At 43.5% G+C, this 14,955-nt stretch overlaps 1 protein-coding gene across 4 annotated transcripts in view; it reads left to right on the top strand.

Annotated features, from left to right (window-relative positions):
• PCCA (propionyl-CoA carboxylase subunit alpha) overlaps nucleotides 1-14,955 on the top strand; it is a 465,712-nt gene that overhangs the window by 288,804 nt on the left and 161,953 nt on the right. For all 4 annotated transcript variants that reach the window (XR_003094961.1, XR_003094962.1, XM_025208618.1 and 1 more), the window contains exon 18: nucleotides 6,441-6,543. Coding sequence is in view for 2 of the 4 variants with exons in the window: in XM_025208618.1 (XP_025064403.1) it covers nucleotides 6,441-6,543 (103 nt within the window). In the remaining 2 variants the exon portion in view is untranslated. The remainder of the gene's footprint in view (nucleotides 1-6,440; nucleotides 6,544-14,955) is intronic.

Here is a 14,955-nt window from a genome sequence, read left to right as displayed (position 1 = left end):
CCCCGCCTGCCCACCTCCCACAGCCTCCTTCTACTTTCTGCCCCTCTGCCACTGTTTTTCCTGCTTCAGCAATGTGGGGGATGAATTTAAGATGATCCTCCAATAATTAGATTCTGTACATGGAAAATTATAACAATTTATACATTTTCCATGTGTGGTATCTAATTAGGGGTACGGGTCATCTTAAATTCAGGGTTGTCTTGGTTTTGGGTGAATATAGACATTTTTTCCTTATACCACCTGAATCCCAGATATCATCCAAAAATCCTTTTTATTGTGACTTTCTATTTTCAGTGCAGTTCACAAACTTCATTAACTTCCCTTTTGAGACTAAGCGGCTATCCTTAGGTTGGACATTATGGGCATATGCATAGAAAGAAATCCTAGTTGGAGGACACGGCGGGTTTATCTGTATGATGCAAGACATCACTATGTTGAGATATGTCAGCACAAGTCTCTGCACTCTAGCTCCTGAACTGGAATCTGTCTAACAGTTTTAGTGCCATGCTGCCTGTGGATAAATAAAACTTACTTTTTTCAAATTCTGGTTCAGGAGCTAAAGCATGCAGAAGTTACATGGAGCATCTCAGCATGGCAATACCTTACACTATATAGACATGTCCCATAGCACTAAATGACTCATTTGAAGGAAATTAAATTAATTAAAAAAAATGTTTAGGTTTCACATGAGTTAATTTCCAAATCCCTCTTAGTAAATACAACTGCAGCTTACTGTTCCAAAGTGAAAGCCATCTTGATTAGCTGATCTGGAAAAACCTCTTTCAACCATGGTTCCTCTTGCTATTCCATTGCTAGAATACAACCATGGTTCCTCTTTCTATTACATTTCTGGAGAGGAGGGCAGTTCATAGACATCTTTTATACAAGAAATGCCTGTTGCAATTTTCCTGGTTTCTGCAGTTCCAGGAACCAGGAAAATTGCAACAGGCATTTCTTGTATAAAAGATGTCTATGAACTGCTGTCCTCTCCAGCAATGTAATAGAAAGAGGAACCATGGTTGTATTCATGGCAGCCTGAAATCCAGGCAAGCACTGATATATAGGCATGCTTTTCAGGAGGTTTATATTCTGTTTGGGGATGCTGTTGACAAAGCTCAGCAAGACAGAAGAGAATAAAAATAATTTCTGCCGGACAGCAAGACTTTCTTCTTTGGCTGTCAGATTTGTGAGCTCATTTCCAATCAAATGTAATATGAGCAGGACCAAGCCAACAGCGTGATTAAGAATCTGATACTAACAATGAAACCAATCTTCTGATGCATGTGAGATGAAGACTTCACGTATTTTACAATAGGTAGGGAAATTTCACTGCCAGCTGTTGTCAGTCTTGTAGAATTTGGCTTGACCCAAACAAAAACCTACTTAAATTCCAGGAAACGCAGAAAGATTATTACACTGTTAACCACCTGTTAGCTAGCCATGAAATTTCTATTTCACTTCTTCAGTATCTACCAAAATATTTGAATGATCATAGCTGTGGTTGTCTAAATCATTGTCTAAATAGCTGTGGTTGTCTAAAGAATTGTGTGATATATAGGGACTTCAAGATGGAGACCACGAGAAATGCCATTTGCCCCCATGAACCAGGGTTATTTCCTCACATTGTTTTTTATTGGCATTTATTTATACTTCCTAGAATACTGACCTCAGAGTGGGAAGAAATCATGTTTAATAAGTTTGTTATTTGCAGGCTTTGTGGATAGGGATATTACTTTATGTAAGGAAACTGGGAAGCTGGGGTTGGCCATACTTGAAAGGAGATGGTTATGAAACCAATGTCAAACTTTTAAGAAATGACTAGCAATTCTGCTTCTTTTTGCAGTTTCTTACTTTGACATATCTTTAAGGGGCTGAATTTCCAGGAAGTGCTGGGCCACCTGTTCCCTGAGAATTCACATTCCTTTCATTTGTTTTAAGTTGAGCACCCAAAATAACTAATCTCTTTTGAAAATTTTGGCCAAGTTCTAGCAGTGAACAACTCCTGTTGGAAGGGTCCAAGGAGCCAGGCCATTTAGGGTGAGAGAAGTGCTCACAATAGTTCTTAATGTGGCTGTCAAATGATTAAATAATTTGATCGCAATTAGTTGTGCAATTAAAAAAAATTAGTCGCAATTAATTACAATTTTAATCGCACAGCTAAACACTTGAAATTATGTGCAGAAAAATTCAAAGGTATGCAAAATTATGCAAGTACTTTGTATGGTTGGGGAGTGGGTGTGGGGAGGAATTTTATGCAGGTGTGGGGGCTGTGTGTATGTGGGGGCACTTGGAGCCTGGGGAACGGGGTTCCCACATACCCTGGCAGGATGTGATGTACTGTGGATCAGGATTGAGGGGTAGCAGCAAGGCTGGCTGGGGCTGTGGCTTGGGAGTGAGGGGCAGACAGACACCTCCCAGCAGGTAAGTCTGTGGAGGGTGAGGTGTGTGGGGGAGGGAAGGGGCAGGGGGGCAGATTGAGGGAGGGAGTGGGGCATGGGCTGAGATGAATGGGGCCCTGGGGCTGGGGTGGGTTGTGGGACAGAGCTGCGGGTCATCCAGGGGTGCAGGGGGGGGCTCCTCTCTTTGCTGTGTGCACCCTCGGGGGGGCATGTGCCCCCCAGATTTGTGTGTGGGATGGAGGCGGGCTGCTGCTGCATACTGGGCTCTGCACCCTCCTGCCTTTGCCTCAGGAGCTGTGCAGTGCTGTGCCTCCCACTGCTGGCGCAGCCAGCTCATGGCTCCCAATGCAAAGGCAGCTGGGCACAGAGCCCAATCTGCAGCGGCAGCCTGCCTCCACCCCACACACAAATCTGGGGGTTATGTACCCCTTGTGCCTCCTCTGGGATGTGTGCAGTGGTGGGACCTCCCCCCCCGCCCGCATCCCTGGACAAGCCATGGCTCTGTCCCGTGACCTGCCCCTTTCACTCCAGCCCCTGTCTCTGCCCCATTCCCTCCCACACTGTGGGGGCTTTGATCTGCCCCCCACCACCCCTTCCTTCCCCCATACCCATTCCCCTTCACAGACTTACTTGCTGGGCACTGCTCCACACACTGCCGGGCTGCATTCTTGGCAGCCTGCAGACTGCAGCTATGTGTCTGTTCACTCCCCTCCGGCCCCCTGCAGCCACCTGGAGCCTGTGCCTGGGCTGCCCTGCAGTCCTCTGTGTTGCCACTGCTGCCCCATGGGGTGGCTTGGAGGCAGCAGTGAAATGGAGCCTGGGCACGGACTCCAAAACCATGTGTGCAATTAATGTGTTAAGAAAATTAATGCGAACAATGATGAATGTGTTAATCATGCATGTTAATCACGATTAATTGACAGCCCTCATTCTCAACCATTTCCATGTCCCCTGTGACAATGGAGGATAAAAATTAGGACCTTCTCCCTCATCTAAATATAAACAAGAGGATAATGGCCATAAATCCTTTAAATACGTTTGTGACAGGGTGTATGAAGCACCCTGCCACGAGCAGAACCAGGAAGAATTAGGAGAGGGAAACTTACCTTGGGGAACCAGAGGAACGGTGGCAAGCCCTGATGCAATTCGGATGAATGGAGGTGCTGGCTGGGGCCGTGGCAGACCCAGCCACTGGAAATCAAATGTGGAGAAAAGAGACCAGTGCGGGAAAAGAACAAAGAGAAAGAAAGAATTACCATGCCAGCAAGCATAGAAGGAAGAGCTGGGTCAGGCAGGCAACCAATTGGGAACTGCCATGTGGGACTCAGCTGAAGGGAGGGAGATTTAAAGGACCCTGAGGGAGCACCTGGAGGAGGACAGAAGAAGAAAGGGAGCAGAAGGAAGAAGAAGAGAGAGCAAGCAAGTGAAGGAGAGCTGGTAGAAGACCCAAGGGTAAGCTCTGACCTTGCTACTTACTAGACGAGGTCTAGGAGGGAGCAAGAGTCGGCAAAGAAGTCTGAGCAACCAGTGAGTCTAAATTTGGGGGGTAAAGGGAAGTACTCGGGGGACCTAGAAGAAGAGGGAAGCGAAGGGGACTGCTACTCTCCCAGAGGAGAGAGAAGAGGAAGAGGATGCCAGCCACAAGAGGGTGACGGGGGGGAACCTGAGCAAGAGGTAGCTGTCTTGGGACCTGTGCAGGGAAGAATGGGGCAAGCAGCCACTTAGACCCGGGCTGTAGATACGATCCTTCAGGTCAAGATAATAATGAACCTTAGCGGCAGTCAACATTGACCAGAACATCAGGTGTGGTGAGGGCAGAGTATGGGGATGGTGGAGCCCTGTGAAGAGCCGCAGAAATTCTGAGTCTCTAACCATTCTCTGTTGCCTCCCAGTAGTGGCTAAGCATCATCTTCCATAACATTGAAGGCATGGCAGGTGATTTATTAGAACAAGCCACTACTGTTCCAGCTGGGAGGTGACGTGACTCTAGGTGGCGCTGGAGGAGCTCTTGCAGTGTTCATGACTTGCTTGTGCTCTAACAGAAACATTGGTAAAAGTAAAACAATTACTTCACTGTTTCTCTTCCTTGAAGTTTTGTATTAGACTGGTATCAAAATGAATGTGGTTTCACAGGTTGTGCAATGTAAAAAATGGTTTAGTACAATTTTTTAAAACTGTGGCATTCCTAAGATAGCTTTCCTTTAAAATATTAGACATTATTGAAATAAATAATAGTTCAGTGTGTATTTAGATCATGAATAAGAAGCCTCACAGCCTTCAAGGAGAAAATTTAGCGTCTAAAATGTGGTGCTTTATGGATTTTTACAGGGAGCTTGTGCCATGTGCAAAAGGTGGCATGGGAGACCAAGAGCATGCACCAAGAGTCCCTAGGATGTATCTGTAAATGTATGATCAATTAATTTATTTATACTATAATTGTACCTTGAAGCCTCAATGAAATTGGGAACCTATTGTGCTTTCCCATGCTTAGATAAATCATCAGAGAGAGCCTCTTTCCTCAAAGGTTTACAATCTAAAAGATGCCAGAAAGTGATATAACAAGCTGCCAGTCATAACAAGGGCAGGAAATTTGAAACATAATATATATGAAGACTTGCAAGTTACAAATAAGTAGAATTTAAAACAAAAATGCTGAAAGTCATTTCTTGCTTTTCTGTTGAGTTCCATGGCTACCTCTCTGACATCAGCTCAGTGGTAACACAAAGGTCCTGGTGTAGGGGTTGGCAATGTTTCTGGGCCGAGTACCAAAAAACCTTGCAACCTCAACTTCTAAGATGTTAATGTGTTAGAGATGGATGGCAGGGGAGCCATGAGGGACCCGATCCTTGTTGTGGCAGTGCAGCCCTGGCCCTTTTCCCACTGTCTGCCCAGAGTCACATGTGCACACACCTCTGGCAGTGAGCTGGGCTGGGCCTCCACGGACCCTGGTGCATCTGCTTGCAGCCACCGCACCACCTGTTGTGAGCAACCCAGACTCCATGGCCAGCCCAAAGCCTGGGTTGGCTGTGGTGTGTCAAATAAAATGGCTTCACATGCCAGATCCTGGCACGTGTGCTGGGAGTTACCTGGTCTAGTGCCCTGTATTAAGATTTGGGGAGGTCATAGACTATTGTAGTGGAAGGTCAGAACCTTGTGTGGGTCACAGCATATAAACGGCTTCAGTTTATTCTGTCTGTGGAGGGGCTTCAGTAATGTTACGTATAAGGCAGCAGTTCTCCACCAGGGTGTTGTCAGGAGAGAGGAGATAAACATAGGCTCTAGTGAAGAGCTAAAGTACAGGCACTTCCCTTCCAAATCCCCACTCACTGCAGTGTAGACTGTTCCCTGTAGTTGCTCCTTTTCCTTCCTGGCCCCTCTTCAAGAAGGTAAGCACTATAATGTTAGTTTTTGCAATGAATTGCCACTCCATTCAGAAAAGTTATGGAGGGGTGCCTCAAGTCTAAAAAGGTTGAGAGCTGCTGGTATGAAGTGTATTGGTTCTAAGAGTAATTAATACATATTTATTTTCCTAGATCTTTCATGTCTAATCTGGCCTTTAACTTATTAGTGTTGAGAAAAATGAAGATGATGGTGAATTGTTTTAGGTGCACATGCTCCTCCTCTTCCTCCCTGCACCTATTCCTTCAGTTAACAAGTATCTGAGTGCAGGGGCCTGGACTTCTAATACTTCTTCACTGGAAGTTTTACTCAAGGCGTCAAGGCAAAGCAAGCAAAAAAAAAAAAAATCTCAGAAGCAAACTTCCCTAAAAAGTGCCTTTTCATTTAATCTGACAAAAAGAATATCATCTCTGCTGGTTTTCTCAAACATGCCTAATGCAGGGGGCTGGACCCAATGATCTTCTGAGGTCTCTTCCAGCCTTACAATCTATGACTTAATGAATCTCTGTTCTTTGACTGTGTCTATAGGCCTAATGGTATTTTAGATCCTTCATGGGCACCCTGTAGAGACAACCAATGCAACTAAAACTAAGGGAAACTTGAACATGGTAAAATATTTTTTCTTTGTTTTTCTTGCTTTAGAATTTCTATTGATAAATCAAATGTGAGTAGCTGGGAGCTGTTTGTACATCTGGGAGATGCAACTCACTCTGCTACAGTTTCAAAGACTGGTTCAACCTTCTCTGTAAGTTTTGCTCAATTTCTAGAAAATAGTTGGAGTTATTATTGATTTTTGTTTTAAATACAGATTTCTTATTTGTTTATAGTTCTATTACATAATTTGATATTCCTTTCATCTTCTGCAAAAGGCCTAACTGTACATTAGGTCTTCTTATGTTAATTAAGTGGTACATTTTCAACAAATATATATGAGATTTAGTCGCATTTTAATGTCTATAATTTTTATTTCACTTTCTTAAATTTTGTTTTCTAATTCCCAAAGTTTCTGTAATGATTTATTTGGAACTTACTCATTAGGATGTATCTGTAAATGTCTGAGAGCAAGAAATGAAATTACAATTTAGGATACTGTTAAGAAAGCAAAGAAGCAAACCAGAAAACATGCATAAAATTCTTGGCAGGAATTACTTTAACAAGCTATCATAAAAACGGGGGGGTTTTAAAAACTGCTAGTATTTCATGATGTGTCTGGAGCTTCATAAGTTTCAGGTGCACAAAATACATGAAGTTCTTACAAGATTTGCAAAGTAAACCCAAATCTTGCTTGTGATATGAGCATTAAAGTGAAAATGAAGAGCATTGTATCAGGTAATTATGGTGGAACAGTGGTTCATGTGGGGAAATGAAATTAAGTGAATATAAAAGCTGTATAGCTTGAATTGCTGTGATGGAAAGATGTGTCAGGGAAACATTCTTGTAAGTCTATAATGCTGATTTCAAGGTTTCTTGAGAATTTTGAAAAATGGGAAGATTTACAAGAATCGCTGATTCGGTTCGTTATAGATTTGTACCGATTCAGCAGCCAAATCTCAAAATTCGAATTGAATCAGAAGACCTTTTAATCTCTCCGAATCGAATCGGAACCCTCCAAATCGATTCAGAGAGATTCGGAGAGATTCGATGATTTGGACATAGACACAGCTTTAAATGTTTTTTCTACATGTCTCAAGGTACTAGGTGGCTTGTGAATGCTGAGATGGTGGGGCAGGTGGAGTGTCCCACTGGAGCGGGGGGGTTCCTAGTGTGCTTGGCAGGGGACCCAAAAGTGGACCAGAAGCACTTCTGTTCCACTTCAGGTCCACCGCTGAACATGCAGGGGGACTCCCCCATGCTCCCATGGAACGCTCCATCTGTCCCACCATCTCAGCATTCACGAGCCGTGCCTGGTATGTTGAGGTATGTAGAAAAAACAGTTACAGCTGTGTCTATGGCTGAATTGCTGATTCTTTGAATCAGCATCAAATCTTCAGATTCAGATTTGGATTAATCAAATTGGGACAGTGATCTGTACTGAATTGCTGTCCCCCGATTTGGGCCGAATCCGTATCAAATATGGCCCGTTTCGCACACCCCTAGTGCCTACACAAGATAGACTTGAGCCAACAGAGTGGGCAATGCCTTCTTCTTTCATTTTGCAAATCTCCTTGCCATATTTTTATGTGAGCATGGAAGTTACTTTAAATAGAGGTCATTGGTACTCCCAGTTAATGCGCTTCACTTTTATAAAAAAATTAGTAACATCTTTAGCAATTTTAATCATCAGTCTTATTTATTTCGCTGTTGTCTAGCTGTGTCGTTCACCCTCCATGTGGAACAATGAGAAAGATTTTAATGCTCTGTCTACACCCAAACGTTCACTGGATTAATTAAGAATCAGTTTTAACTTCATTTAATAAGATGCTGCAAATCTGTGTAAAGACGCTCATTTAGTTTGGGTGTCTTGCACTGGTTTAACTAAACTGGTTTAAAATCTACTTTTAGTCGAACTGGGAAAAGTTTGTCAGGAAAGCTAAGCATGCATTTAAGGCAAGAATCATGTTTCTGCGCCTATTGGCTCTGTAGATAACTTTGAATTTGCAAAATAGTGTAGTATTAACTTCTAGAAATGTCCTGTTAATCAAAATTGGTATAAAATAAATAACAGGACTTGCAGAGATTGAACTAACTATGAAAAAAAAAAACCAATAAAAACCTTGATACTTTAATTCTTAAATAAGGTTGAACTGCATTTGGGCATAATCTGTTGCTCCAGAGTGAACTCGGCAGCAGCAGTTAGGTTAAGCTTGCCATAGAACAGGGGTTGTCAACTGGGGGTATGCATACCCCTGGAGGTACTTAGAGAGTGCCACCTGCCCGGCTGGATGTGGGGGAGTGGGGGGGAAGCTCACATGCAGCAGCTGCTGTCACTCTGTGTTTGGTCACGCCCCACCCCCACCTCCCACCCTCCTCACTCTGTGTCTGGCCACCAGGCTATACTGCTTTGCATCTGGCTGCCGAGGGTACACCAATCCAAAAAGGTTGAAAACCCCTACCATAGGGCATATGAAGTCTTTGGTTTTACCTATTTTTCTGCAAGAGCTTCTTCATTGTAATCAAATGGCATAGACTTTGATTAAATTAGGATCACTTAAACATAAACTTATTTTGGGTACTTATTATCATGAGTTTTAATTAATGTTTTATCATTTCACAGACCAAGTATCTGCTTCTGCTTTCCCTCAATAGGGAGCGGGTAATAAAAAAAAAAAAAAAAAAAAAAAAAAAGCACTTTTCTTCTGGTGTACCAACTGGGAGAAGCTAGACAGCCCTTGAGGGTTTTTCCTGGCATCTTTCTTGTTGTTCAAGGTAGTACACTGCTGTTTCCCCCCCTGGGTTATGAGGCAGGTGCCATGCTGGGCATACTCTAACAGTGTCACAGGTGGCTCTGTAATCAAAATGAATGCAGGAGGGGAGAGAGACAGAGACAATATAACTACAGCCTGTGTAATATAAAGATTTGACCAAAATGATTGGGAGCCAGGAACTTTCTGTGTTCTGGTTTGAGGCTTGCTGGTAACATACTGTGTATATAGGATAAGATTTTTTATTTCTTTGTGCCTCCATCAACCTGACTGGAAAATTGCTTGAAATGAGTGCATTTTACTGATGATCAGAGGCTACTTGTCATTTAACTTTTCTGGGTTTAAATATATTACAAAATAAAGTACAGACTTTTACCATAAAGCAAAAAAGGTTATTAAACCTGCCAGGACTATGCTAAAATCAGTTTTGCTCGTTGTCTTTATTACATGATTGGAAAAAATTAAATTAAAATAATTAATTTACTAGAGAATTGAAGAGTATTTTTTTTTGTTAATACTTGTTTATGGCTTTTTGTTCTTTTCTTTATCTGCTTGGTTATTTGGGGGGCATGATACAATACAATAAAAACAGTTCAGTCAAAACCTTCTGATATATTATTATTAAGTGCAATGAAAAAAATCCTCTTCAGATTTCAAATTTGCAAAATCAAAGAGCTGGGAGAGGAGGTCCAGTTCTTGACAAGTAGTTGTAATGTAATATGGAAAATAATGGGAATATTCTAAGGTCACTGTATTGACATTCCAGGAAGATTTTTTCATGTCATTGATCAGGGTAAGCAACTATTTTCCAGCTGTGGGCTGGAATGACCCACCAAGTGGGGAAGAGTGCTTGCAACCAATATTGTCCCTGCGGTGGCATGGAGACAGCTCCTGCAGCCAGCGAAGCCCCATGTCCCTGGTTTGGATCCAGTGGTTCTGTAGGCTGCATGTAGCTCGTGGGACATACATTGCTGGCCTCTGTGATAGATGAAGAAGCAAGTGTGAGCCATGCATTTTGGACTTCAACATTTACTATTTAATTGACATGACTAAGGATCCTGACTTTGTGTATTGTGTCCCGTCATGGGTTGTGACAATGGCAGCTGATTCTGCATGTAGTTAGGGAATCCAGTGGAGGTCTCACCTGCAGATTCCCCGTTAGAAGTTCTGTGTCTGCTGCAGCTGCAACTGCAGTGCTGACATTCTGATTCTTCTAACAACAAATCCTTTCTTTTTCCTGACTCTTCCGCTTTCAGCTCTTTACCATGGTGTAATGTACTACTACTGCCTGAGGAGTATGAGGAACCAGCAACTCCAGAACTCGTACTCCTGCTGTTAGTAAATGGATCACTTTTCTAACACCTTTTGGTCCATGGGTCATCTTTGTAGTTTTCTTCTTCACTATTTTCACAAGTCACAAATAATATTGTGATGCGTCAAGCAATGCATCCAAAAATAATAGTTATTGCTCTTGCTTTTCCAATTAATTGAGGTTTTAAACTTGTTTGCTTGACTGTCTTACTCACAACACCATGCCATGCCTAGTTCTTAATGCAGCCTGATGAAAAAGTGAGATGTACAGCTTTCCAAAACATAGCACGTCAAGGGCCTGTATGATTACTTCCAACATCTAAAAAAGTTCAAAATTAAAGCAAACTGTATTTGCCCAAACCTAGCATGATGTTGAATTTAAAATGAACATCCCCCCCATAATTCTGTACATGAAAAATGTATGCATTCATTATAATCTTCCATATATAGAATTAAATAATTGGAAGATCACTTAAAATATCATCCCCGCTACTGCTGCAGGAGGTGAGGGGGGCAGAAGTGGGGTAGGCAATGTGGGGACAGACTGAGTGAGGCAGTGGGAAGGGCATGTGGTAAGGCAGGTGGTGGGGGCCAGTAATGGGGCAGGCAGTGGGGGAGGCATAACATTTGTCCCCTGCCTCCTGTCCCCCTCACTTGTCCCTCCTTGCACCTACTCCCTACAGCCTCAGGCCCCTATCCCCCTCCCCACCCTTGCCTTCCCTCTTCACACTGTTTCTGCCCCCTGCGTCCTGGGGTCCCTGCCCTCCTTACCCACATTGTGCCCCCCCTGACAAGTCTCTGCCACCTGCACTTCCATCCACCCTTACATTTGCTACAGCACCAGCAGGCTCTGTCCCGGCTGCAGCCTAGGGAGGGCACTGAGCTCAGCTTCAGCCCAGCCCTATAGCAGCAGCACAGAGCTAGTACTGCTGCTACAGTGCTGGGCCATGTTCCACGTTCCAGGCTGCAGTGAGGATGTAGCCTGCTGGTAATGAAGCAAAGGTAAGGCAGAGAACAGCCAGGGAAGTGAGGAGGAGAGGGGGAAGCAACACAGTGGGGACACTGGGTGCAGTGGGGGCCCAAGGCTAGAGCAGAGGAGCAGCAGGGGGAAGGTAGCAGCTGTGACTCTAGCCCTGGCCTGGGGTCAGGGTTGGAGCTGGAGCGTGAGCCATAGCAGCTGCCTGCCCCCTTGTCTCATACTTGATTCTGACATGAGGGGCTTTTTCTCCAGTTTTTTAATGGAATGAAAAACAATCATATTTTAATTGAGTAAATACAATATTTGCTTCTCTTGGATACAAAAGGATCTGAAAAACATGGATTCTGGAAACCTAAAACACTCCCTCATTATCTTTACAAATTGTCACAGATCATCACCTCACAAATCTCAAAAAGGCTTTCACCCAACAAGGACATTCCTCCAGAGAGCTAGATCGCACGTTTGAAAGAACCACCTGGATATGATGTGAAGAATTGCTGCAGTACACAAAGAAAATACCCACAAAATGCATAGCATTTGTTATGATGTACCATCCTTTCCTGGAACCTATACAGAAAATCCTCAGACAATTGCAACCCATAATAGAAGAAGACCCAATTCTTAATGATGTCTTTCCAGAACCACCCATGCTAGCCTGTAAACAAGCACTGAACTTCACTAACCTCATCACCAGAAGCAAACTTCCTATGACCCAAACCACACCAAATGGATCCAGACTATGTCAGGACAAGAAATATAAAAACTGCCAATACATTTCCACCAGTCCCACAATAACTATACCCCACAACAGAACTATTACCATTCCTGGATCTTACACCTGCACCTCCAGAAATGCAATATATTTCATCCAGTGCACCAAATGCCCTGATGGAAAATATGTAGGAGAAACCAAACAACTCTGTACCAGAATGAATACACACTGAAAATTCACCAAATACAGAAATATCCAATTACCTGTGGGTGCCCACTTTTCACAAGACAATCACTCACTCTCCAGTCTCTCAGTTCTAATCCTCAAAGGGAATTTACAAAACACCTTTTCTAGATAAGCCTACAAACTTCACTTCATTAATCTACTGGATACAAATAATCATGGGCTTAATATAGACATTGGATTAATGACACATTACAACTTGCCTGACATCTGATACCCCAGATAACCTGCCTCCAGCTGACCACTCACATCCCTTTACACATTTCCCTCCCTTCCTCCCCTCCCCTCCCCTCCTATTGCTTCCAAACATCTACTCATTTGCATTTTCATAGACCTGCTTGCTGTAAATTAGCTTATTTTCTACCTTGGATAACACATAACACCAGCAGAGTCTTCCTATGCCTGAGGAAGGGTTTTTGTGCCCGAAAGCTTGCAAATTTTTTTTTCCAACTATTTAGTTGGTCTAATAAAAGATATTGCATCTACCCAAAGAACCTTGCCTGCTCATTATCCTCAGGCGCTCCAATACCTAAAATATGTTTAATATCACTAAGATTTGTTGAGACAGCTCTTATGATTGCAATGTCAATATGGAGGACAAGGTTGGGAGAAAAGGTAGTGGTATTGCCTTGTATGTCTGAAACATATATGCTTGTTCCTTGGTTCAGGAGAAGACAGCAAAGCAGAGTGCATTTGGGTGAAGGTGAAAGACGTGGCGCTGATATAATGGTGGGGATTTATTATAGGTCACTTAATAAGGAAGAGGAGGTGAATGAAACACTTTTCAAGCAGGTAACAAATCACTCCAAAAGCTATGGGATGGTACTGATGAGGGATTTCAATTTTCTATACATCTGCTGAAAGAACAATGAAGCCAAACATAAAATGTCCAACTGGGTCCTAGCTTGTGTGGAAGACAACTTTCTTTCTAGAAAGTGGAGGATACAACTAGGGGGTCCTCTATCTTGGATCTTGTCTTGACAATCAGGGGAGAAGTGGTAGAGGTTGTGAATGTGATGGGTAACTTGGGAGGAAGTGATCACGATATAGAATTTCAGATCCTGAGATGGGGAAAGCATGATGTCAGCAAAATTAGGATGCTAGATTTAAAAAAGGTGGATTTTATCCGACTGAGGGAGCTAATAGGCATGGTGTCATGGGAGGACAGATTGAAGGATAAAGGCTCCAAGGAGGGCTGGAACCTTCTAAAGGGCACAGCATTGAAAGCCCAACAAGAAACTGTACCAAAACAATGGAAGCACAAAAATGGCAAGAGACCAATGTAGCTGAACAAGGAGCATCTAAAATGCCTCAAATGCAAAAGCAAAGCATACCGGCAATGGAAGAATGGGCAGGTCACCAAGGAAGAATACTAAGAAACATCAAGAACCTGCCAGGCAAAATCAGGAAGGCAAAGATAAAGAATGTGCTGCACGTGGCAAGGGAGGTTAAGGACAATAAGAAGGGATTCTATAAGTACGTTGGTCAGAAAAGAAGGACCAAGAAAGCTGAGAGTCCTCTGTTAACAAATCGGGGGGAACGCCTCACCAAAGATACAAAGAACGTGGAGCTACTCAACAGCTACTTTACCTCAGTTTTCACAAAAAATTAAGCTGAAGCCAGACGCCTAATAAGGATTATCTGGATAAGGAAGGGGGTACACTGAGGGAGGAGATGATAAAAGAGATGATCAGCGAGCTTTTGTTGGGTCTGAATGAATTCAAGACAGCAGGGTTGGATGCACTTCATCCTAGGATCCTGAAAGAACTGGTAGAGGAGATCTCAGAGCCCTTGGCAATGATCGTCATGAAGTCATGGTAGACAGGCCAGGTACCAGAAGACTGGAAAAGGGCCAGTATAGTGCCCCTCTTTAAAAAAGGCAAAAAGGAGGACTTGGGGAACTAAAGGTTGGTTAGCCTTACCTCAATACCTGGGAAGTTACTGGAGCATATTCTAAGGAAGGCCATTTGCAAACATCTGGAGGAGGAAAGGCTGATTTCAGGGAGCCAGCATGGATATATGAAAAAGAAATTGCGTCAGACAAACCTGATCTCATAGATTCATAGATCTAAGGTCGAAGGGACCTTGTAGATCTTCTAGTCCAACCCCCTGCCCTGGGCAGGAGAGAAAACTGGGCTCAAATGACCCCAGCAAGGTAAATGTCAAGCCTCCTCTTAAAGACCCCCAGGGTAGGAGCCAGCACCACTTCCCTTGGAAGTTGGTTCCAGATCCTTGCCACCCTGACTGTGAAGTAGTGCCTTCTAATGTCTAGTCTAAACCTACTCTCTAGCAACTTATGGCCATTATTCCTTGTTACTCTGGGAGGCGCTAGGGGGAACAAGGTCTCTCCCAAACCCTGCTGGTCCCCCTTAGTAAATTTCATATAAGTAGGGTTGGAGGCACCTTGTAGATCTTCAAGTCCAACCCCCTGCCTGGGCAGGAGGAAAACTGGGCTCAATTGGCCCCAGTCAGGTAGGCATCAAGTCACTTCTTAAAGACCCCCAGGGTAGGAGCCAGCACCACTTCCCTTGGAAGTTGGTTCCAGATCCT

This window comes from Alligator sinensis, unplaced genomic scaffold (assembly GCF_000455745.1).
Source record: "Alligator sinensis unplaced genomic scaffold, ASM45574v1 scaffold744_1, whole genome shotgun sequence".
Taxonomy (NCBI): Eukaryota; Metazoa; Chordata; order Crocodylia; family Alligatoridae; genus Alligator; species Alligator sinensis.
The sequence above is the reverse complement of the archived record's forward strand: the minus strand, read 5'-3'. Positions and strand labels throughout refer to the sequence as shown.